Below are 23,249 nucleotides of genomic sequence, written 5' to 3' on the forward strand. Positions count from 1 at the left end.
GCTTCTCGCCAATGGTTTGCCAAATTCACTAGTGCCATCATTTCTACCGGTTTTCAACAATCCAAAGCTGACTATTCATTGTTCACTAAAAAGTCTGGTATTTCTTTCACAGCTTTGCTCATTTATGTGGATGATATTGTGATTACAGGCAATGATGCTAGTGCCATTAATTCTCTGAAGTCTTTTCTCCGTAATCATTTTCGGATAAAAGACCTTGGTGATTTAAAATATTTTTTGGGTATTGAGGTTTCTCGTTCCAAACAAGGGATTTATATTTCTCAACGCAAGTATGCATTAGAGATTCTCAAGGACTATGGTTTTTTGGGAGCATGACCCATTGCTTTTCCTATGGATGACACAAAATTAGCTAATAAAGGAGAACTTCTCAAGGATCTTGAAAAGTATCGACGATTAGTAGGTCGGTTAATATATCTCACTATCAATCGGCCGGATATCACCTATTCTGTGCATGTTCTAAGCCGTTTTATGCACGAGCCAAGGATATCTCATATGGATGTTGCGCTTCGTATTGTTCATTATTTGAAGACTACTCCAGGTCAAGGTTTATTATTTCGTTCTGACAACCAGACCAAGTTAACTGCGTTTTGTGATTCTGATTGGGCAGGTTGCCCTATCACTCGCCGTTCGACTACTGGGTATTGTGTATTCTTGGGCAGTTCTTTGATTTCTTGGCGGACGAAACGACAGAAAACCGTTTCGCTCTCTTCAGCAGAGGGGGAATATAGGGTCATGGCAGGTGCTTATTGCGAGATAGTTTGGCTTCGTTTTTTGTTGAAGGATTTGAACATTCCTTTGGATGGTCATTCCATTTTATTTTGTGATAATCAAGCAGCGTTACATATAACTGTCAATCCTGTTTTTCATGAACGAACTCGTCACATTGAGATGGATTGTCACTTTATACGAGATAAGATTGTAGATGGCACAATAGAGACCAAGCATGTGGGTACGGCACAACAGTTGGCAGACTTGTTTACCAAACCTCTTGGGAAAGAAAAGTTTTCGGGTATGTTACGCAAGTTGGGAGTTCTTGACATCCACTCTCCAACTTGAGGGGGAGTGTTAGACAAATAAAGAATATGGTTGGAGACCTTGTGTAATTGTATATAATATTATTATTGGAAGAATAAGCCGTCCTACAACCGTCAAGCCGTCCTACGGCCGTCCTACCTTGTCCTACCTACACACTAGCCGTCCTACCTTGTCCTACCTACACACTAGGACGGCTACCTTGTCCTCTACAACCGTCCTACCATATCCTACCTACACACTAGGACGGCTACCTTGTCCTACCTACACATTTGTATCATGTATATATATCCTTGTAATCTTGTAGAGAAAAATTAATGAGAAAAAACATTCTCTTCCATATTTTCTACAAGGTAGGGATGAGAATATACATATAAAGATCACTTCCCTGGACAATGTGGAATGTCACACAAGGGCCTCCATATATATGTAAAAAATAAAATAAAAATAAAAAATGTTATAGCCTTATTTGATGAATTTTTATGCAAATTGATCCAACGCCACAGAACAAATATAATATATAAATTCGTATTTTTCAAGAACCGTAAGTTCACACACCATTGAGTATTTTCATGTGAGTATAAGACGAATTGGTCGGTCTCAATTTAGAATGATAGTTGTTGTTTTGACATTTGTCACTATGTAAATAATGCAAAAAATAAATAGGTAGATGACGTAATGCACCGTCGGGAAATAATATCATAACTCTTGTATAAAAAAATTCATAACTCTGCAAAGTAACAAAAACATAAAAGTTTTGTTTTTTAATGAGTTTTGTCTCTCTCCTCAAGTAAGGTTTTGCTTTTATTTGATGGTCGATTTTCTGACATCTTGAGAAATTGAGAATACATTGAGAAGTAAGAACTGCATTACGAGTCACATAATCACTTACAAAGCAAAACACATGAGAAAGATGCTTATAAAATCACTTCAACATTTTAGGCCATGTTTGGTATTGTTTTTTTTTTTTGCAAAAAAAAAAAAAAACAGCTTTACTTTAAACTTAAGCAATTAAAAAGTGTTTAGTAAAAATAGAATATCTTGCTTATCTTATAACAATGACATCTAAACAACAGCTTTTAAAAGCAGCATGTAGATTATCTTTAAAAACTGGTTTAATAAAAAGCGAATTTTAGTCTTTAATGAATATTTTCGATTCTTGCAATGCCTTGATTAGTTTTTCAAAATTGACATTGTTTAACCTTTGTTGCTCACTTTATCTCTTGGGAACAAAGTGACCGCCACCACCACACATTACTTCAAACACTAACCTTACCCAACTACTGTCATTACCACCACCATAACTACACTACTACCATCACAACCATCACCACCACTGTCGTTGTCAATGCCACCACTACTGCCATCACCACCATAACCATAGCCGCTACCACTGCCACCACAAACACAAGTGCCACTAACATCTACCATCATTGTTACCTCTACATCCCAACCACCATAACCCATTATTGGCACCACCACCATGCCTCCATCCTTTGTCACTACCATCACCACTGTTGCCGCACCACCACTGCCCTCACCATTGTTGCATCACCACCACCCCACTACCATGTCCATTTTTTTCATTATATACAATTATATTATTTTACAGTAAAATTTACGAAACGGTTTTACATAACTTTTCATACTCACAACACTTTTAAAATATAGTTTATCAAACGGTCAATTGCTTTATTTTACAACTAATTATTCTTAAAACATTAAAAAAAAAAAACAGTTTTTAAAAAAGCATGGCAAATTCCAAACTGCCCCTACTGGCTATTGTGACACCGTGCATATGCTTGGTGCGAATCACTTCCAAACCCTCATGGTTAATGAAAGAATAGCAACAACTCTCAGCTATAGCGTCTGGGTGGTGTAGTCGGTTATCACGCTAGTCTCACACACTAGAGGTCCCCGGTTCGAACCCGGGCTCAGACATTTATTTTTTTAATTTTCGCGGGTGGCGGCCTACTCGCCAGTATCCCGAGTCGTTAACTTGGTCCAGTCTCCTTCCCCAGCATATAATTCATTTCCCCCAATTCCTCAAATTTCCATATCAAAAAACCCACCACCACCCAACTCCCTCCGATCCCTTCTTTCCCGACGATTCTGTTTCTTTTTCCGTCACCCAACCACCGTTTCGACATCGCGGTCTCCTTCTTCCTCAGTCCTCACCTTCTTCTCCGTTCGGCTCAGTCTTAGCTAGGGTTTCGAAGCGCCGCCACAGAAATGGATTGGGGCAACGTCACGGCGGAGGATGTGATCGACGCCCTCCGCGAAGTCGACTGGTCTTCTCCGCCGCGCCCTCTCTCCGAATTCTTCTCCAGGTTCACCATCCCCAGATCCTCCTCCAAATGGAATAGCCGCCTCAAATGCAATCTTTACTAGTACGATCCCTCCCCCTCTCTCTCTCTCTCTCTCCCTCCTAATTCACCTTATTTGATTTGGCTGTTGTAATACGAATGTAAGACTTAATTTTCTTGTACTAAATTCATCTCAAATTTTGATGTTTTTGCGATTAGATGTTTGAATTATTCATTTAGTTATGATTAATCGTTTTTTTTTTAATTTCCGGTTTTTTGAATTTTGTGCAGTTACAGGACCAATTACTTCCTTTTGATCGTGTTAGTCCTTGGTGAGCAAACAAGGCAGCCTAAATCACTTTCTCTAATTGCCAATCTTATGCCTTATCTGTGCGTGTAAACGTGTGTTAAAATCTCAAATTTCAACTGCAGGCTTGGCTTTTCTCCGGAGGCCACTCGCTCTTATTGCGGCTGTTCTTACTGCGCTCAGCATTGCATTTCTTAATGACAGGTAATACACTCTAATCTTGCTCACATACTAGTGATTACTTTTTGGATTAATCGGCTATCCGGCTCAGTGCATTAATTTAGCATTCCTTGTCAAATCTTCTTATCAGTTTTTTTATTTGGAAATCACTGCACTGTCCTTGTTGTGGTTTATACCTCGGCGTTTGCTTTAGCATGTTATAGTTTTACAGTTATTTGCAGAATAACTTAGTATCGCCAATTAATTTTGGAGTTGTGAAAGGTGAAATAGAGTATTTGAAGTTCAGTTTCTATATATTTGTGCCCTTAGATGAGTCTACTTAAACCATTTAGGTCTCGTTTGGTGTCTGGGATATAGTGGGTTATCCATTCCAATCCAATCCAATCCTAGATAGCAAACATAGTGTCGTCTATAGTCATTGTTTTCATAGTAAACGAATTTGTATTTCGATGATATATCATCACTTCTCAACAGTTGAGTCAACAGTTAAGGGTCATCCTGAAATCCCTGATCTTCCAACAAGCGTCTTGCATAAGCTGTATGATCCCTTATTTACTTACGGGTTACTATCTGTTATTTATTTAAGGCATTATTGTAAGTACCATTTTTTACAGCTTTGCAGGTACCTTTAGTGAGAAAGTTTCAAGAACCGTGAGACAATTCTCTCCACATTTAGCTGCTAAAATGAGACCTCCTCTTACGTAAGTTTTGTTGCTTATCATTTGGCCTACTATGAACCGTGTGCAGTTGTTTCATAGACTGTTTAATTATTTCCAGGCCTGTAATTCGTGGACGTCCATCAGCTAAAAGAGCAATATTCATATGTGGTCGGCCTCGATGGGTGTTTGTCATGATATTCTCTTCTGGTACGTAAATCCTCTTCCCTATTTTTGTTCTGGAGTAGTCAAAGCAAGCTAGTTTGTGACTTCAATATTTGTTTTGGTGTTTATTTATATCAACAAGCAATTATTTCATTACTTACTAACCATTCATTTCCTATGTGTAGTGAGTTTCATTCTATGGTTTGTCACCTGTGGTCTCTTAACTGTGTTGTGGGCACTCGCTTTTGGACTTCTTGGTATGTTCCTTTCCTATAATCCATATTCTTTTAACTCACATGCTGTATGCTTTGTAATTGATTTACTCTCTGTTCCTCTGTCTCTTTCTCCATCTGTCTTGCAGCCACTTTGTTGCATGCAAGCTTCAGAACACCAAATTTGAAAGCACGCCTGAACACTTACCGTGAGGAATTTCGCGCAGTTTGGCGCAACTATAGTGAGCTGTAGCCTTCCTAAGATGTGAGTGATGCTTTGATTCTTATTTGTCTATTTTTTGTGCGGGTTCGTTTTGTTTTGTACTCGCTGTTAATCATGTACGTTTCTAGTTCACATTCAGTGGATACGAATGAATTGATACAGTTTTGTTTTACATGTTTCTTCTTCAACAGCCTTTTATTGTTTCTATTTAGACATTGTGCTGTTGATTGTGAATTTCATACAAGATATGTGATTCTAAACTTGAGCTTCGCTGTGGCTGCCTTCAAATAACATTGGTTAAACTGGAGTTCTCGGGACTCGGGTAAAAGCTGCCTCTTACCCTTGCAAATCACCAGCTGGATGTAAATTCTGATGAACTTTGTTAATGTAAAGAAAATTGCTTCATTTCGCTGTCCGTTTGTGTAAGAAACATTGAAGAGGGCCTTACTTTGTGCAGTCGTTGCTAACATTCATAGAACATATGAGCGTGCGTTCTTTGTGCCCTCTCTACTTGCCATAAACTCTGTTGCTTTTAATAGAATGCAGTGATTTAGTTTAGTTGCATGAGTTATATGATCTAGTGCTTTCGAAAATATGCCCATAAAGGATATTGTATGTTGGAATTAGTTCTGTTAGTAGGTTTCCGTTGCTTGATGAGATTAGAGTTTACGTTTGATTAGTCTAATCATGTGATGAGAGAGATATAGAAAGAATCGTAACCATGAATTCATGGTTCGATTGTAAAACAATTTTAATGACCGGCTGCAAACCTAGAGACAGGTTTCTGGATTTGTTTTTAAAACAAGATACATCCTTTGCTATTGAGTGGTCAACTGGGTTTCCTGTTAATTAATCATGGAAAAATGAGATTAATTTGATTAGAACAGCTAAACTGGTTTGTTAATCTAACGTAACACCGCCTACTTTATACAAAGGAATATTAAAATGCCCGCCAATGAATTTAGCTGGGAAAAAAGAAAGTAAAAAGAGAAGGGAAAGGAAAGAAAACTTTTACAGATGTATTATTATCATCCAGAAAGTAGTGTAATATTTAAAAAAGCTTCAACAGTATTTGAGAGTGGGGTTCGTATTGCATACAAAAGCAACAAATCGAATGTTTTTTAATAAAAGTAGCAAAAAATGTTATTTTCTCACGTGCTTAAGTTGTTATGACTGATTGACCGTGCAATTTTACTTAAATTTGTCGCCTTTGGGCTAAATTTTTCATATTTATTGAGTGGCAAAGTAAACAGTTTTGTTGATAAATTTTTGTATTTAATTCTATCCTTAACTTTTTATTTATTTTTCTCAATCTAATAATTTTTTTTTTCAAAAAAGAAAAAAAACCTATTGAGCATTTTCAGAGAAGTCCAAAAGTCCACGAGCAATAACAGTAAAAAATGACGCCTTCATTGTTTTCAACTGAAATACCAATTCCTATGTGACATGACATAGATTGACATCATTTTGGCAGCAACTTCAAATCTATCTGTAGTGATTGTAATTAATTTTTTTTAATCATTTGTATTATTATTGGTTGTTCAAAAAATACTTCTCACAAGTATAAAAATAAATAATGTAATAAATAATAATTTGAAATTGACACATCAGATGGAAAACAAAATTTTAAAAAAGATTAAACTGCCACATAAACTTTTAAATGTAAATTTTACGTTTAAAATTTAACATCTTCTTGAGATATAGTTTTTTCGTGGCTTAAAATAAGAGATGCGGAGAATTACGGGACATTGGTTGCTTTAAGGCTTCAATCTACAGACCGGCCCATAGCCCACGTGCAGCACTGCAATTAATTCCCCTGCTCCAGATTTCATTCGCTGCTGATTCCTCCACACGAGAACGAGATCATACCTTGATTCCATTAGTCTTCTCGTTTTAATTCCTTCCAATAATAAATTAAAGATACGTAGCAGTATGGCGTGAAAAAATACCATCATAAATCTACTAGGTGTTGCACTTCAAATTAATTAAGATTGTGATTGTGTAAATTTTTATAGAATTTTGTCGTATTTTTAGATAGTTTTTTAGTTGTAGGTATACTATTTTTTTACATCATACTGCATAAATATATATATGTATATATCTTCTTCTTTTTTTTTTCTCATATATATCTATCTTGTTCATGCATACACAATATTATTCTGCTGATTTTGTATACGCAATATTATGTTGTATTATGTTAGTGGATATTGTTATGTTAAATTGTTTGAGTAAAATAAAGAACAAGAAAATAGAAGTAAAAACTAAAGATTTAAAAGGTTTAGAAGGTAGATAAATAACACTTTAATGATCGACAAATTAATTTTTTGATGCGTACGCATTAATTTTCTTGATGTCGGGGGGTCTAACCGTATTACACACACACACACACACAGAAACAGCATGCATGCATGAAAAGTTGTTAAGACTACACGACGGTGAAAATTATTTAAGCAGAGGAGCGGAGGGAGGAGGGAGGAGGAGGATCGCTGGTTAATATCGGAATTCGGAAGAGTCAATATCATGAAGCATTTTCTGTACTTGGCAGCAGGTATAGGGACGGCATGCTGTATCATAGTAGTGTTAGGTCTGATATGTTTCTGCCTCGGTTCCAATCCTCGCCTAAATACCGATGGAAGCTCCGGAAACGCCTGCATTAGCTGCGATGCTGGGGCCGTTTGTTGAATATTTAGACATTCTCTTCCTCAACCCCCCGCCCCCTCTCTTCATCCCTGTTCTCTCCTTTTAGCTTTTTCCATGGTTAAGACCAGCTGTTTTAGTGTAGAAAGAAGTGAATTAGGGTTTTCGGGAGTCTCTAAGATTAGACTGTTTGCCCCTTATTTCTTGCTCTAAAATACGAAGGTCTGTACATTAAATACATGGTTGTTATGAGAGCCCTATATATCATGTCATTTGTGCTACAGTAAAACATAATTGCTACTAACAAGGCTCAAATCAATTAAAAGAGATCTTCTAATTCCAATTACGAATTCGTTAGGCCCCTTCGGAACAGCCTCACAAATTCATAATTTTTATTCATTTTACCATTTCTCATAATCAGATTTTGTTAACTAAATATTTGCAGCTCGCCAATTTAAACCAGACTCAAGAATGCAGGTTAAACTCAAGTGTCTAAATCTCATGTATATTGTGAAGTCAGATATAAAATATTAGTACTCTTGTAGCTGGTTATTTTCCAAGTAATTTGTTGACTAATTGACGCTTCTCTTCAGCTATTAAAACTTGGAAAAGGATGATCGTAGGATCCTTTTCCTAAGGATTCTAGAGATCCTGCAATCGTGTCTATTCATCGTACATCGTATAGTTACAAATCATTTAAAATTTAAAATTCAAATATAAATAGTATTTAACAAAAACTGACCACGTAATATATGATAAACAGACATGATTGCGTGATCCCTAGGAAAAGGATCCGGCCTTTAAACTTCCCATGATGCTCTTTTTTCTTTTCTTATTCTATTACTTTGTTAGGATCTGATCTGGTAATTTCAATTCCGATTGTAATAATGTTGGGTTGTCTCCATTTATCCATATAATAGGCAAATTTAATTAGTATTTTCTTATGCCTAATTAGGTGGGCCTTCTCATCAACATATGATTGGAACGTACTGCCCTCGTCAACTATTAATTAAGAGAGTAATGTTAGATAAATTAAATTTGTAGATTAAATTTACAAATTAAATAATGTATCATTAACAAAAAAATAAGCACGTCAATCAAAAATCTAATCATCAACTTTTATGTCATTTAATTTACAAGATTTAGTCTACAAATTTGATTTCTCTAACATTACATGAGATACTCTGTCAATCAATGGTCATAGGGATTGGAACTGGGAGACATTGAGGGGTTCCCATGTGACTTAATGTAAGAAAAGTAGAAATCAAATCCATCTAGCTGCATGCTAGTCATTTGAGGTGTTACCATATGGGCTCCATTTAAATCACGAGAACAGGAGACCCTAATTATATTTACAATTAGTACCAGATGATCAGAAGGATGAGCTTGCTCAAAAAGACTTGACCCAAATTGTATGATAAATCTAAACAAGCTAAACCATCAGTAACAAAAAAAATTTCAGTGTAAAGATGAGGAATTTTACAAGACCAACTTTGGTGCATAAGGGTACTATAATTTAGTACCAAACTTCCCAGAGGGTAATTATCCACTTTTGCATTTGAAATCAATTGTACTGCAAGTGCAGAATTCGATTTCACCATAATCTTCTTAATTCCATTATTTCATGCAAATTGCAGCTCAATAAAAAAACACTCCAAACTTCAACACAGAGAATCTCACCTTGACCAAGATTAGCACAAAAATAAAAAATCCATGCCCCTGACGAATTTTTGAGGACACCGCTAGCACCAATGAATTGTCTTCCCCCCTTACGACACCATTCAACATATTCACTTAGATGGAATTAAAATACAAGGTGATTAATAAATACGTCTCAAGGAATGAAAATGTAATTAGCTAAGTGTGTCTCGATGAAAATATGTACTTCATCGCAGTTTCAACTAATTACCATTACGGCATTACCCAATGGGAGTTGTTTATACCCAAATAATTATATATCATTGTCGTACTAAAAAGAGTTAGTGAATATGTATTGGGGCTTTAAATTCTGGAGTTGATGACACGGTCAATTTTCTTACAAAAGCTAACCAAATGCAGAATGTACTTCAAAGAACCACATGCAATACATTCGAAATTATTATTTTTTTTTCTTCTGCTTCTTTTAATATCTTACTAAGTTTTGGGTATAAAGTTTTTGAGTAAACAAACCGTTCGATGGTCTGAAAATGGCTTTAGATAAGGGTGTTATGAAGATACTTGTTGAATTTGACTCTGCTGCTTCAGTGTCACTCTTCAAATGATTTGCACTCCTTGGCTTCTTTGTTAATATGGCTGTCATAACTTGATTGCTCAAATTTGAGCAATGTGATCTTAGTCATGTTTATAGAGAAAGGAATATGATGGTTGATGGCTTGGCAAAACTAAGTTTTTATTTGGACCTAGATTGTATTATCTATTATGTTGGATGACCCTCCTGCTTCAATTGTTGATTTACTCCAAGATGATATTTTCGGGGTTGCTAGGTTGTTTGTGTAAGCCCCATGAGCATGATGTTTTTCTTTTTTTTGTGATTCTGCTTGGGCTTTAGGTCCCTTTGTAACAAAAAAAAAAAAAAACCATTACGCCTTATTAATATTATGGATTTGGAGTCCGTTCATCCAAAGGTTGCGTGAAAATTGCTAAATGGACTTGCATAAGTAATTGTTACGTAAGCATAACCCAAATCATGGAGTGCCAATTACATATTTGGAACATTAATCGTTATACGTATAGCTGTCAAAGACTCGAAAGTAACAATAATACTTGCACACGTAATCCCATCTACATATCTACACCAACATGGCAAAACTCCTCGTACGATCGACAAATCATATATATAATGGAGGTGGATTGTCTCCCTCTCATTTCCATACTTTCCTCATGCTCTCTTATTTGTGTGGTCACGGTTAAGCCACATTAACATTTTATATTCCTATTACTTTTTGTTTTATTATTTCTATAAAAAATTAATATAAAATGTTGACGTGGTTTAACCGTGACCATACATCACAGGAGGGCATGAAAAAAGTATGGAAATGGAAGGGCAGACAATTCACCTCTATATATAATATAGTATTTGATCCGCACACGGATACTTGTCATGTTACGAAGACCCCCTACAAAAAACTACCAAATGGAGCCAAAATCATTATATACGTGCTCTTCTGGTTATGGTTTGCGTAACCGCGCGCGTTTGACTTGTCCATTCGACCACTAGTCAATGGTTATATTATTCAAACTAACACATGTTAATTTGAAACTAATTTAATAAAATTCAACCTTGAATCATTAAGCAAACGTTTTAGTAAATGTTTGTCTATAAAAGGGGAGAATGTTGGGAGCATCAAGCAGACAATAGTAGATAAATATGGAGCCTTGGAAAATCTTCCTGATTGTTGTGTTCGTTGGAATGGCTGTAGTTACTGCGTTAGGTTTTTTTTGTAGAGGACGTACCTCGGTAGGCTTTGGTGGTGGAGGAACTTCTGGTGGTAATCTTCATCACCATGGTCATAATCATGCTGCAGGAGGAGGCTTCCATGGCGGGGCAGACTTTGGCGGTGGAGCCCATGGTGGTGGAGCTGATTTTGGTGGCGGTGGAGCTGATTTTGGTGGTGGCGGAGGAGGAGCAGGAGGAGGACTTGGTAGCAGTGCATGTTGAAAGCAAATTCATTTCTCACCATATGGTGCCCTAGTTTGTTTTCTTGCTTTTAGCAGTTAGTTTGATACTAGGTCTGATTCAGATTTGTAAGGGTGATGCTAAAGAAACCATCTACTCAAACTATATATTGTAGACCACATTATTTTACGGTTGATAGTTGAACTTCTTATTTAAATCATTAAATAAAGAATTCAACCATCAAACGTCACATCACGTGGTTTAGAAAATATAGTCTAAAAAACATGATCTTCCTAGTATTTTCCGAGTTCCGATTTGCAGTATTCTTCTTTATAAGTTTCTTTATAAGTTCCGATTTGCAGTATTCTTCTTTATAAGTTTCATTTTTATTATTATTGGTTGTTCTAAAAATACTTATCACAAGTATAAAAATAAATAATGTAATAAATAATAATTTGAAATTGACACATCAGATGGAGAACAAAATTTAAAAAAAGATTAAACTGCCCCATAAACTTTTAAATGTAAATTTTACTTTTAAAATTTAACATCTTCTTGAGATATAGTTTTCACGTGGCTTAAAATAAGAGAAGAGGAGAATTACGGGACATTGGTTGCTTTAAGGCTTCAATCTACAGACCGGCCCATAGCCCACGTGCAGCACTACAATTAATTCCCCTGCCCCAGATTTCATTCGCTGCTGATTCCTCCACACGAGAACGAGATCATATCTTGATTATATTAGTCTTCTCGTTTTAATTCCTTCCAATAATAAATTAAAGATACGGAGCAGTATGGCGTGAAAAAATACCATCATAAATCTACTAGGTGTTGCACTTCAAATTAATTAAGATTGTGATTGTGCAAATTTTTATAGAATTTTGTCGTATTTTTAGATAGTTTTTTAGTTGTAGTTATACTATTTTTTTACGTTAGTGGATATTGTTATGTTGAATTGTTTGAGTAAAAAAAAACAAGAAAATAGAAGTAAAAAATAAAGATTTAAAAGGTTTAGAAGGTAGATATATAACACTTTAATGATCGACAAATTAATTTTTTGATGCGTACGCATTAATTTTCTTGATGTCGGGGGGTCTAACAGTATTACACACACACACACAGAAACAGCATGCATGCATGAAAAGTTGTTAAGACTACACGACGGTGAAAATTATTTAAGCAGAGGAGCGGAGGGAGGAGGGAGGAGGAGGATCGCTGGTTAATATCGGAATTCGGAAGAGTCAATATCATGAAGCATTTTCTGTACTTGGCAGCAGGTATAGGGACGGCATGCTGTATCATAGTAGTGTTAGGTCTGATATGTTTCTGCCTCGGTTCCAATCCTCGCCTAAATGCCGATGGAAGCTCCGGAAACGCCTGCATTAGCTGCGATGCTGGGGCCGTTTGTTGAATATTTAGACATTCTCTTCCTCAACCCCCCGCCCCCTCTCTTCATCCCTGTTCTCTCCTTTTAGCTTTTTCCATGGTTAAGACCAGCTGTTTTAGTTTACAAGACCAGCTGTTCATCCCTATATATCATGTCATTTGTGCTACAGTAAAACATAATTGCTACTAACAAGGCTCAAATCAATTAAAAGAGATCTTCTAATTCTAATTACGAATTCGTTAGGCCCCTTCGGAACAACCTCACAAATTGATAATTTTTATTCATTTTACCATTTCTCATAATCAGATTTTGTTAACTAAATATTTGCAACTCACCAATTTAAACCAGACTCAAGGATGCGGGTTAAACTCAAGTGTCTAAATCTCATGTATATTGTGAAGTCAGATATAAAATATTAGTACTCTTGTAGTTGGTTATTTTCCAAGTAATTTGTTGACTAATTGACGCTTCTCTTCAGCTATTAAAACTTGGAAAAGGATGAGCGTCGGATCCTTTTCCTAAGGATTCTAGAGATCCTGCAATCGTGTCTATTTATCGTAAATCGTACGGTTACAAATCATTTTAAAATTTAAAATTCAAATATAAATAGTATTTAACGAAAACTAACCGTATAATATACGATGAACAGACATGATTGCGAGATCCCTAGGAAAAGGATCCTGCCTTTAAACTTCCCATGATGCTCTTTTTTCTTTTCTTATTCTATTACTTTGTTAGGATCTGATCTGGTAATTTCAATTCCGATTGTAATAATGTTGGGTTCTCTCCATTTGTCCATATAATAGGCAAATTTAATTAGTATTTTCTTATGCCTAATTAGGTGGGCCTTCTCATCAACATATGATTGGAACGTACTGCCCTCGTCAACTATTAATTAAGAGAGTAATGTTAGATAAATTAAATTTGTAAATTAAATTTATAAATTAAATGATGTGTCACTAATAAAAAATAAGCACGTCAATCAACAATCTAATCATCAACTTTTATGTCATTTAGTTTGCAAGATTTAGTTTACAAATTTAGTTTCTCTAACATTACATAAGACACTCTGTCAATCAATGGTCATAGGGATTGGAACTGGGGAGACATTGAGGGGTTCCCATGTGACTTGATGTAAGAAAAGTAGAAATCAAATCCATCTAGCTGCATGCTAGTCATTTGAGGTGTTACCATATGGGCTCCATTTAAATCACGAGAACAGGAGACCCTAATTATATTTACAATTAGTACCAGATGATCAGAAGGATGAGCTTGCTCAAAAAGACTTGACCCAAATTGCATGATAAATCTAAACAAGCTAAACCATCAGTAACAAAAAAAATTTCAGTGTAAAGATGAGGAATTTTACGAGACCAACTTTGGTGCATAAGGGTACTATAATTTAGTACCAAACTTCCCAGAGGGTAATTATCCACTTTTGCATTTGAAACCAATTGTACTACAAGTGCAGAATTCGATTTCACCATAATCTTTTTAATTCCATTATTTCATGCAAATTGCAGCTCAATAAAAAAACACTCCAAACTTCAACACAGAGAATCTCACCTCGACCAAGATTAGCACAAAAATAAAAAATCCATGCCCCTGACGAATTTTTGAGGACACCGCTAGCACCAATGAATTGTCTTCCCCCCTTGCGACACCATTCAACATATTCACTTAGATGGAATTAAAATACAAGGTGATTAATAAATACGTCTCAAGGAATGAAAATGTAATTAGCTAAGTGTGTCTCGATGAAAATATGTACTTCATCGCAGTTTCAACTAATTACCATTACCCAATGGGAGTTGTTTACACCCAAATAATTATATATCATTGTCGTACTAAAAAGAGTTAGTGAATATGTATTGGGGCTTTAAATACTGGATTTGATGACACGGTCAATTTTCTTACAAAAGCTAACCAAATGCAGAATGTACTTCAAAGAACCACATGCAATACATTCGAAATTCTTTTTTTTTTCTTCTGCTTCTTTTAATATCTTACTAAGTTTTGGTTATAAAGTTTTTGAGTAAACTAACCGTTCGATGGTCTGAAAATGGCTTTAGATAAGGGTGTTATGAAGATACTTGTTGAATTTGACTCTGCTGCTTCAATGTCACTTTTCAAATGATTTGCACTCCTTGGCTTCTTTGTTAATATGGCTGTCATCACTTGATTGCTCAAATTTGAGCAATATGATCTTAGTCATGTTTATAGAGAAAGGAATATGATGGTTGATGGCTTGGCAAAACTAAGTTTTTATTTGGACCTAGACTGTATTATCTATTATCTATTATGTTGGATGACCCTCCTGCTTCAATTGTTGATTTACTCCTAGATGATATTTTCGGGGTTGCTAGGACCCGGGTTGTTTGTGCAAGCCCCATGAGCATGATGTTTTTTTGTTTAGTGATTTTGCTTGGGCTTTAGGTCCCTTTGTAACCAAATAAAATAAAATAAAAACCATTACGCCTTATTAATATTCTGGATTTGGAGTCCGTTCATCCAAAGGTTGCGTGAAAATTGCTAAATGGACTTGCATAAGTAATTGTTACGTAAGCATAACCCAAATCATGGAGTGCCAATTGCATATTTGGAACATTAATCGTTATACGTATAGCTGTCAAAGACTCGAAAGTAACAATAATACTTGCACACGTAATCCCATCTACATATCTACACCAACATGGCAAAACTCCTCGTACGATCGACAAATCATATATATAATGGAGGTGGATTGTCTGCCTCTCATTTCCATACTTTCCTCATGCTCTCTTATTTGTGTGGTCACGGTTAAGCCACATCAACATTTTATATTCCTATTACTTTTTGTTTTATTATTTCTATAAAAAATTAATATAAAATGTTGACGTGGCTTAACCGTGATCATACATCTCAGGAAAGCATGAAAAAAGTATGAAAATGGAAGGGCGGACAATCCATCTCCATATATAATATAGTATTTGACCCGCACACGGATACTTGTCATGTTACGAAGACCCCCTACAAAAAACTACCAAATGGAGCCAAAATCATTATATACGTGCTCTTCTGGTTATGGTTTGCGTAACCGCGCGCGTTTGACTTGTCCATTCGACCACTAGTCAATGGTTATACTCTTCAAACTAACACATGTTAATTTGAAACTAATGTAATAAAATTCAACCTTGAATCATTAAGCAAACGTTTTAGTAAATGTTTGTCTATAAAAGGGGAGAATGTTGGGAGTATCAAGCAGACAATAGTAGATAAATATGGAGCCTTGGAAAATCTTCCTGATTGTTGTGTTCGTTGGAATGGCTGTAGTTACTGCGTTAGGTTTTTTTTGTAGAGGACGTACCTCGGTAGGCTTTGGTGGTGGAGGAACTTCTGGTGGTAATCTTAATCACCATCGTCATAATCATGCTGCAGGAGCAGGCTTCCATGGCGGAGCAGACTTTGGCGGTGGAGCCCATGGCGGTGGAGCTGATTTTGGTGGCGGAGGAGGAGCAGGAGGAGGAATTGGTAGCAGTGCATGTTGAAAACAAATTCATTTCACACCATATGGTGCCCTAACTTGTTGTCTTGCTTTTAGCAGTTAGTTTGATGCTAGGTCTGATTCAGATTTGTAAAGGTGATGCTAGAGAAACCATATACTCAAACCATATTTTGTAAACCACATTATGTTATGGCTGATAGTTGAACTTCTTCTTTAAATCATTAAATAAAGAATTCAACCATCAAACGTCACATCACGTGGTTTAGAAAATATAGTCTAAAAAACATGATCTTTCTAGCATTTTCCGAGTTCCGATTTGCAGTATTCTTTTGTATAAGTTTCATTATTCAAATACTCTATTCAGAGATTTGCTATATTCTTCTGTATAAGTTTCATTATTCAAATATTCTATTGAGAGGATGACTCTGCCAGTTGGTGGACATTTTCTTTCGCCATGTTTATAAGCAGGCAAAGTTTGTGGCAAATGTTGTAGATGTTGTTGGTTAGAATTCTGCTAATAATCGGATTTGAAAGCTCTTGGCTATGGGATTGTTTTGCTTTTGGTTGTTTTAGAGACTTCTTTTGTAATTTTTTGTTTCTTATAAACAAAAAGTCATATTTTAACGTATAGCAATACTCTCACAAATTAATAATGCTACATCGACACACAAATAAAATTAATTCTACTTTTATATGTTAAACTCCATCACTGATAGAGTACTGTGTCAATTTTGTATGTCTAAATATAATACCTTTCCTTATAATAATATGAATTCATGTAGGGAAAGCCGTCTTGGCAAACTTTTACAGTTTTGATTATTCATAACCGCGTTTTCGTCCTCTATTTTGATTGTATCAAGTCACAGTATATCAACTACAAAAAGAAAAGTATAATAATAATAATAATAATATTAAGCTTTGAATTCGTCTGTCAAGAAATAGTAATAATAATATTATGCTAAGTCATATGCAGTACTAGAAATGATAAATAATATACAGTACTAGAAATTAAGATGGAAACCTGGTAAATAATACTCACGGTTTGGTTCGTTGCGATTTTGTAATCACCGCTCTGATTGAGTTAATAACTAATATCCCCACTAAATAGGGGAAAAAAACTCATCAAACAACTAAAAGGATAAATTCAAAAATTAATAATAAACAGAAAATACAATAATGACATGTAATTTGAATTAACATAAAATGCTAAACCGGCTATTGATAAAAGCACTTTAATCAGTCTAAAAATACGGAAAAAAATCATACCGAATTTTAATTTTCTTTAAAAACAATAACGTAAATTGTTTTATACAAAATCAATTCTGGTCACATTTTCTCAATACCAAATCTTGCAAATGAATCAACCGTATAAACCGTTGACGAAAAACAAATCTCAAAAACCATTGCTATCAATAAGCTCAACATTCCAAAATTGCACGAGTACAAACTAAAAACAGATCCCCGCACACTTGAGTATTGACTTTATGTACCGAAGCTGCGGTCTCCAGCATCACCCAGTCCAGGGATTATAAACCTGAAATCAGCACGAGCGTAGGTAAAATATGTTAAACCAGTTTGCAACATTCATCACTTTAGCAGCATTACAACATCAATGGGAGCGCGACGTACTTACCCTTTTTCATTTACGGTAGGATCAATAATTCCAGTGTATACATGAAGCCTGTAAAAATAAACGAAAGCAGAGTTAAGGAATGCTAAGTTTCGTTCCAAACTGTAATTATTGATTGACATTATTATTACCCTGGAAACTTCTCGCTCAGCTTTTGAAGTGCTGGGGGCGCAGCTACAGCAGATATCTATGACATGACAGATTATCTTAGGCTTAGAGATGTATGAAACAATGAAATCAAATGAAATTAACCAGCTTATCTCACTGGATGAGAGAACAGTTCGTCAAATGGAATAAGCAACCGTAAATTGCCTCAACATAAAACTTCAATAGGCTAGTTTGACAAATATGTTTACATATTAAGATACCTATATTTATGTAAATTTAGGGACAAAGTTTCAAACACAGAAGTGCATCTATGGTATTTACCACTTTGATCTGCTTGTTGTCAAGCCCGCGTTCCTTTAAAAGATCCAAAGCAGCTACTATTGTGCCACCTGAAATTGAAGAAAAAGAAATAAATTGAGAAATACCATAGAACTGGGGCTAAGCTTATTCGTTGATAAAATTTACTAGTTGTGCTCATGATGGAAAGAAAAAATACAGCACATGGACACTTGAAGAGGGTTCACTAATCCTAAATACTCAAAAATGAAAATTCAGATACTGTCACAAGTATACTAATAATACCTGTTGCTAGCATAGGGTCAACCAAAAATACTCGAGAGCCTTCCGGAAAATTGTCAGGTAACCTACGAAGAAGATTACATGAAGGGTCACTCCCAAAATTATCATATAGATAGGGTATTCATAAACGTAACCACCTTATGTTGAACTTTCCAGCCCTAAGATTACGTATGGACTACGAAATTCACAATGAGTTGGGTGCATCTCATTTGTTCATACTCTATCAAAGCACTTGAAAATCTACTATTAAGTTGCTACAACTAATAACATAGAGGTTTGGAAATTAACTCCCACCAGCACCGAAAGCCAGAGGTAAGAACACGAACAGGAAAACAAGTTTAGGCAAGGAACACTTACTTGTTCAGATATACTGTTGGTAGAAGTGTCTCCTCATCTCTGCTTAACCCTAGATTCGTAAAACAATAAATATGCATAGATGAGTTCAAAACATGCTCAGTTTGACAAAATTTATCAAACAGATTATACAAGATAAGTTTCATGAACTTCAAAAAAATTAATTAAACAAAAACCAAACAAAATTGAGTGTTTACATCATAGCACCAAATGATAACAAAAATTTCACTTGTACTTTATGACCAGAAGATATTGCAGTCATTCATGGCTATAAACTTATAATAACAAGATTTTAATACAGGCCAAACATTTTTGTTTACTTCAACTGTATAGTGAACAATGCATGAACCTTTCTTACCAAGATGGTACGTCTTTGTGGCTGGCAAGATTGACGATGCATGTTCTACAAGAGCTAGACCAGCTCTCAAAATTGGAACAACCTGCAATACGAAAAGAAAAACATCAAATAAAATAATAATCGCCTGCACTGATCTGCTTAGTGAGAGTACCATGATAAGACCACCACAGAAACAATCTAAACATTAATAGAAAACCATAATCAACTACCAAAATATGAAAATTCAAAGGGGACATAAATTCTTGCTGATTCGATACATCCTGAACAAGTGAACCGGATGTTCAACCACCAAATGAAAATGGAGCAATTCTATATAATATGCTATCGCAATTCAAATATACAGGGAGCAACATCTTTACATGAAAAATGCACAAAATTAGTACTAAAACTAACCGAAATAGGCTCCCTTGGATCTACAAATTCAACTGATGCGACACCCATTGGTGATTGAATCTCTCCTGTTACCGTAGGCTGAAATTTAAAGAAACAAAGAAAAATTGCTTCGTCTAATGAAAACAGAATGTAATCCTAAAAATCATTTCGGTTGTGGATGTGTGAGTGTAAATTATGAAAAACTAACCAGCCAATCTCTTGAAGCTTCATACATAAGAAGCCTCCCCAACTCAGCCATGGCATTTCCTAAAGCATACGAATGTCAATGCCTTGTAAGCAAATAAAAAACAAACACTTACACTATGTGTGGATGAGAGAAATGAATTAGGAATTTTGACAAAAGTTGAAATTTATAAATTGACATGCACCAATTTCCTTGTTTGGATTCATAAACAAAGAAATTTAGAATTTCCGCTTGGAAAGAAAAAACTTGGAATTCGAGACCTCCAATTCCCAAGTTTAAATTCCATGTAAATAGATGTCATTTCCAAATTTCTATGAGTCAGAGTTTAAAAATAAAATATTCTACTATTCAAATTCAATTATTCTTTTAGATTTAACCAAACAAGAAAATTCATAAATTCTAAAATATAAAATGCCATCATTTCTAATTCCGTCATTTTGACTTCCTTGGTAATCTTAAATTTCAAGCTCGATAATCCAAACAGAGTGTTAGAGGGTAACAAAGAGTCCAACAATCAAGCTACTTCAAATCCACTCAAATATTCACATTACGTAGAATAGAAAAACAAATTTGAAACTTACGAAAAATCGGACAAGGGGTTTGCTCATTTCTCAAAACCGAAACCCAATGCTTGATCAACTGGTGCGGTGGCACGAAAACCTGGGAAAAAAAAAAAACCAATCAAGCCTTTGAATTCAGCATAATATTCAGCTATTCACACACCAAATCGCAAATTCTGACAGCATTATATATTCCCAGTTCTTAAAATTCACCCAAAATTTGGCAGCAAATTTCAAACATACAAAACGACTTTAAAAAATCAAAATGCATAGAATTTTAATAAATCAGGAACCAAAAAGAGCATAAGGGTGAAAAGTGAACAGTGAACTAACAAGCATTCTGTTCCCGGAAGCCACTTTCTCCTCCGTGGCCGTTTGAGACTTGACCGCAACGGACCTGCGCCGCCGCGTCCCGGAATACGAGATCTGCCGGTTCAAAAAAACCCGGTTGAATGCTTAAAACACCGAGAGAGAGGGAAAAAAAATGGCGGATTTATTCCCATTTTTGTTTTTGGTAGCTAAAAAGGAAAAAGCGAGGACCTTTACCTTTTTGGGATTCGAAGAAGAAGAAGAGGCGGGAGCGACATTAAGTAGGAGAGAGGAGCTAGGGTTTTGGAGGCGACAAGTGGAACCGAAACGCGGCGTTTCGGAGGAGGGACACCGGAGACAGAAATTAATACGGCACGCCATTAGGATTGGATAGATTGGTGCAGAAGACATGGAGGGACTCTTTTAACTCCAAACCGAAATGGAAAGATGATAATTCGGCTCCACGAAACGCGTGCCGTTTGGCCCACGGGCCTCGGGTGGAGATTTATCCGTCGGCCCAATTGTTGCCCGTGGACTTTCCAATTCGGTTTCGGACACGAGAAATTTGAATACTAACCCTTTTTTTATCAGGTAGCCCAAATAAGGTCCGTGGGCTTTTGGGTTTGGTTTTGGAGATAATAACGGCATGCTTTTTATCTAGTTCTAGGGTCCGGTGCATTGTCCTGCATGAAAATAGCAAAGATTAAGACGTTCTTGTCGTTTTTAGAATTGGTAGTATAGTTTGGGTTACTTTTGGTTAAAGTCAATGTCGTTCTCCTAAGTACTCTTTTTCAGCTTATGCTTTAGAGAATTTTAACGAAAAGTTTTCGATACTGTTTATTTTAACGAAAAACTACATTTTTAATTTAAAAAGTCAATCATGGTACTATTCACTTACAACACATTTTTTTCATTTTCGTTAAAACTCAAAATTTTCAAATTTTTTTCAATAGTTTTCCTTGTACTTTATCCTCAAATGGATTTGAAAGAAAAATAAATCGCCTTATTTGACACCCACTATATCTCCCTTTTATGTATCAAATATCAAATGAAAAATATGATACTTAATATAAGAGTTTAGGTTTGTTTGAAAAATACTTTTTGAAGACTAAAAGTGCTTTCAAAGAATATTTTTAGGTTCTAAAAGCACTTAAATAAAGCATTTCAAGTTTTTTATTTTTCAATATTAACTTGCAATAAAATAATTATTGATTTTCAAAATATTTTTTCTATAAGTGCTTTCAAATATTCAAATGCACTTCCGGAATTAGCCCTTTATAAAACAAAAAGGGGACGCGGTAGCAAGTGTGAGGTCAATGATGGTAGGGGTGACTTGGTAACAATTGAACTTAACAAAAAGGAATGAGGATCCTCTCCGAAATCTTAAATCGTGTCCGTTCATTGTATATCGTACAACCAATTTTTGTCAAACACTATTTATATTTAATTTTAAATAAAACTATTTAAAATGATTTCTGACCGTACGATGTACGATGAACGGACACAATTTGAGAAACTCTATGATCTTCACACAGAGATGAGGAGAGAATACTCATTCAACCAAAAGAGTTGTACATTTATAGTGCATTAGATGACGTGGTAACAATTGTAAAAAGAGTATTCAAGTTTAATTTGGTTTTGAACACTTGGTACTTGATAAAACATGCGGTACGTGGGTCGGCCCTGTAGTGTGAACTTTGAGGGATCGTGGAGGATTCGGACTTGCTAGAAATCGGGTTCATCTGCTTTTGTTTGCTACTTGAGCTTTTTACTTTTTTGAATTTTGATACACAAAAATAATAATTTATGAGGTTCGAATCTTAAAATCGAATAATCCCAAATCCATTGAATCAAGTGGGTTGAGGCCAAGATCTACTTTTAACCAAAAAAAACAAAAGGTTGATGTGGGTACAAGGATCTAGCAATCATCTTACACTAAAGGGGTGTGAGTGAGTTTAATTTCACAATGAGCTAACAATAATGTGGTTCAAATTCGTCTTTGGTGAGAATCGAACTTAAGATCTCTCACTTACAAATAAAGAGGAACACTACTAGACCGTAGTATGTACTAAGTGGCTGCTCAACTCATTCTTTGAACAAGCACAAACTTGGGTTTAGTTCAACTTACGTGTTGATTATATTTTTATAAATGATAGTGTTAGTGGGTTAAATTGTTAGTTGTTAGGGGAAGAAAGATTGGTGGGAATCAAACATTACTCATTGGTCTAAAAAACTAGTCTTGCGGAATATTACTCATTGTGTGTTAGAGTGAAAGACTTATCCACCAAAACAATTCATCACTAATAATAGTCATGTAAATTTAGATCATGGCAATAAATTTAATTGATTGAAATAATCATCATATTTTATACTTAGACGTAACCAAGTTGACTACATCAATATAATAGACTTGATTTGTTGAAAAAATATCATATATTATGTTGTATGTTAGAATATTTACTCGAATTAACAATAAATACGATATTTAGCTGTGTCCTGTTAAATTTCTTTGTACACAATTTAACCATTAAAAATAGACACTCGATAATTG

At 35.3% G+C, this 23,249-nt stretch overlaps 3 protein-coding genes and 1 non-coding gene across 6 annotated transcripts; 3 read left to right on the plus strand and 1 right to left on the minus strand.

The window, feature by feature from the left end:
* Positions 1-2,917: 2,917 nt before the first annotated feature.
* TRNAV-CAC (transfer RNA valine (anticodon CAC)) lies at positions 2,918-2,991 on the plus strand. Its single transcript has one exon. It is a non-coding gene; the product is annotated as a tRNA-Val (tRNA).
* A 53-nt stretch (positions 2,992-3,044) lies between these two features.
* On the plus strand, positions 3,045-5,657 carry LOC137744947 (PRA1 family protein A1-like). 3 transcript variants are annotated; one of them, XM_068484770.1, is made up of 8 exons: positions 3,045-3,440; positions 3,648-3,688; positions 3,789-3,867; positions 4,458-4,544; positions 4,621-4,709; positions 4,850-4,921; positions 5,026-5,141; positions 5,312-5,657. In XM_068484770.1, the coding sequence occupies exons 1-7, from the start codon at positions 3,283-3,285 to the stop codon at positions 5,127-5,129; spliced, it is 630 nt and encodes a 209-aa protein (XP_068340871.1). In that variant the 5' UTR covers positions 3,045-3,282; the 3' UTR covers positions 5,130-5,141; positions 5,312-5,657. The 3 variants fall into 3 exon arrangements, with proteins under 3 accessions (XP_068340871.1, XP_068340869.1, XP_068340870.1); XM_068484768.1 differs by having other exon boundaries at positions 3,050-3,440; positions 5,291-5,657; XM_068484769.1 differs by having other exon boundaries at positions 3,050-3,440; positions 5,345-5,657.
* Positions 5,658-11,145: 5,488 nt separating this feature from the next.
* Positions 11,146-16,266, plus strand: LOC137744304 (glycine-rich cell wall structural protein 1.8-like). Its single transcript, XM_068484146.1, has 3 exons — positions 11,146-11,377; positions 12,536-12,629; positions 16,077-16,266. The coding sequence occupies exons 1-3, from the start codon at positions 11,146-11,148 to the stop codon at positions 16,264-16,266; spliced, it is 516 nt and encodes a 171-aa protein (XP_068340247.1).
* A 1,205-nt stretch (positions 16,267-17,471) lies between these two features.
* On the minus strand, positions 17,472-21,106 carry LOC137745247 (uracil phosphoribosyltransferase-like). The gene is made up of 12 exons (XM_068485164.1): positions 20,936-21,106; positions 20,723-20,815; positions 20,411-20,489; positions 19,833-19,891; positions 19,646-19,723; positions 19,253-19,334; positions 18,898-18,946; positions 18,544-18,605; positions 18,283-18,350; positions 17,985-18,040; positions 17,857-17,904; positions 17,472-17,757 (listed from the first exon to the last, which is right to left on the minus strand). The coding sequence occupies exons 1-12, from the start codon at positions 21,077-21,079 to the stop codon at positions 17,706-17,708; spliced, it is 870 nt and encodes a 289-aa protein (XP_068341265.1). The 5' UTR covers positions 21,080-21,106; the 3' UTR covers positions 17,472-17,705.
* Positions 21,107-23,249: the final 2,143 nt, after the last annotated feature.

Source organism: Pyrus communis, chromosome 9 (genome assembly GCF_963583255.1).
Source record: "Pyrus communis chromosome 9, drPyrComm1.1, whole genome shotgun sequence".
Classification (NCBI taxonomy): Eukaryota; Viridiplantae; Streptophyta; class Magnoliopsida; order Rosales; family Rosaceae; genus Pyrus; species Pyrus communis.

Bases quoted from the DNA above. Each gene is read 5' to 3' on its own strand.
- LOC137744947 (XM_068484770.1), top strand. From the start codon at position 3,283: ATGGATTGGGGCAACGTCACGGCGGAGGATGTGATCGACGCCCTCCGC. The intron at 3,689-3,788 runs GTGAGCAAACAA...TTTCAACTGCAG, and splicing joins TTTGATCGTGTTAGTCCTTG to GCTTGGCTTTTCTCCGGAGG. The intron at 4,922-5,025 runs GTATGTTCCTTT...TCTGTCTTGCAG, and splicing joins ACTCGCTTTTGGACTTCTTG to CCACTTTGTTGCATGCAAGC.
- LOC137744304 (XM_068484146.1), top strand. From the start codon at position 11,146: ATGGCTGTAGTTACTGCGTTAGGTTTTTTTTGTAGAGGACGTACCTCG. The intron at 11,378-12,535 runs GTAGCAGTGCAT...TTATTTAAGCAG, and splicing joins AGGAGCAGGAGGAGGACTTG to AGGAGCGGAGGGAGGAGGGA. The intron at 12,630-16,076 runs GTATAGGGACGG...TTTTTTTTGTAG, and splicing joins TTTTCTGTACTTGGCAGCAG to AGGACGTACCTCGGTAGGCT.
- LOC137745247 (XM_068485164.1), bottom strand. From the start codon at position 21,079: ATGGCGTGCCGTATTAATTTCTGTCTCCGGTGTCCCTCCTCCGAAACG. The intron at 18,606-18,897 runs GTAAGTGTTCCT...TCTTCTTCGTAG, and splicing joins CCAACAGTATATCTGAACAA to GTTACCTGACAATTTTCCGG. The intron at 17,758-17,856 runs GTAAGTACGTCG...TGCTGATTTCAG, and splicing joins CCTACCGTAAATGAAAAAGG to GTTTATAATCCCTGGACTGG.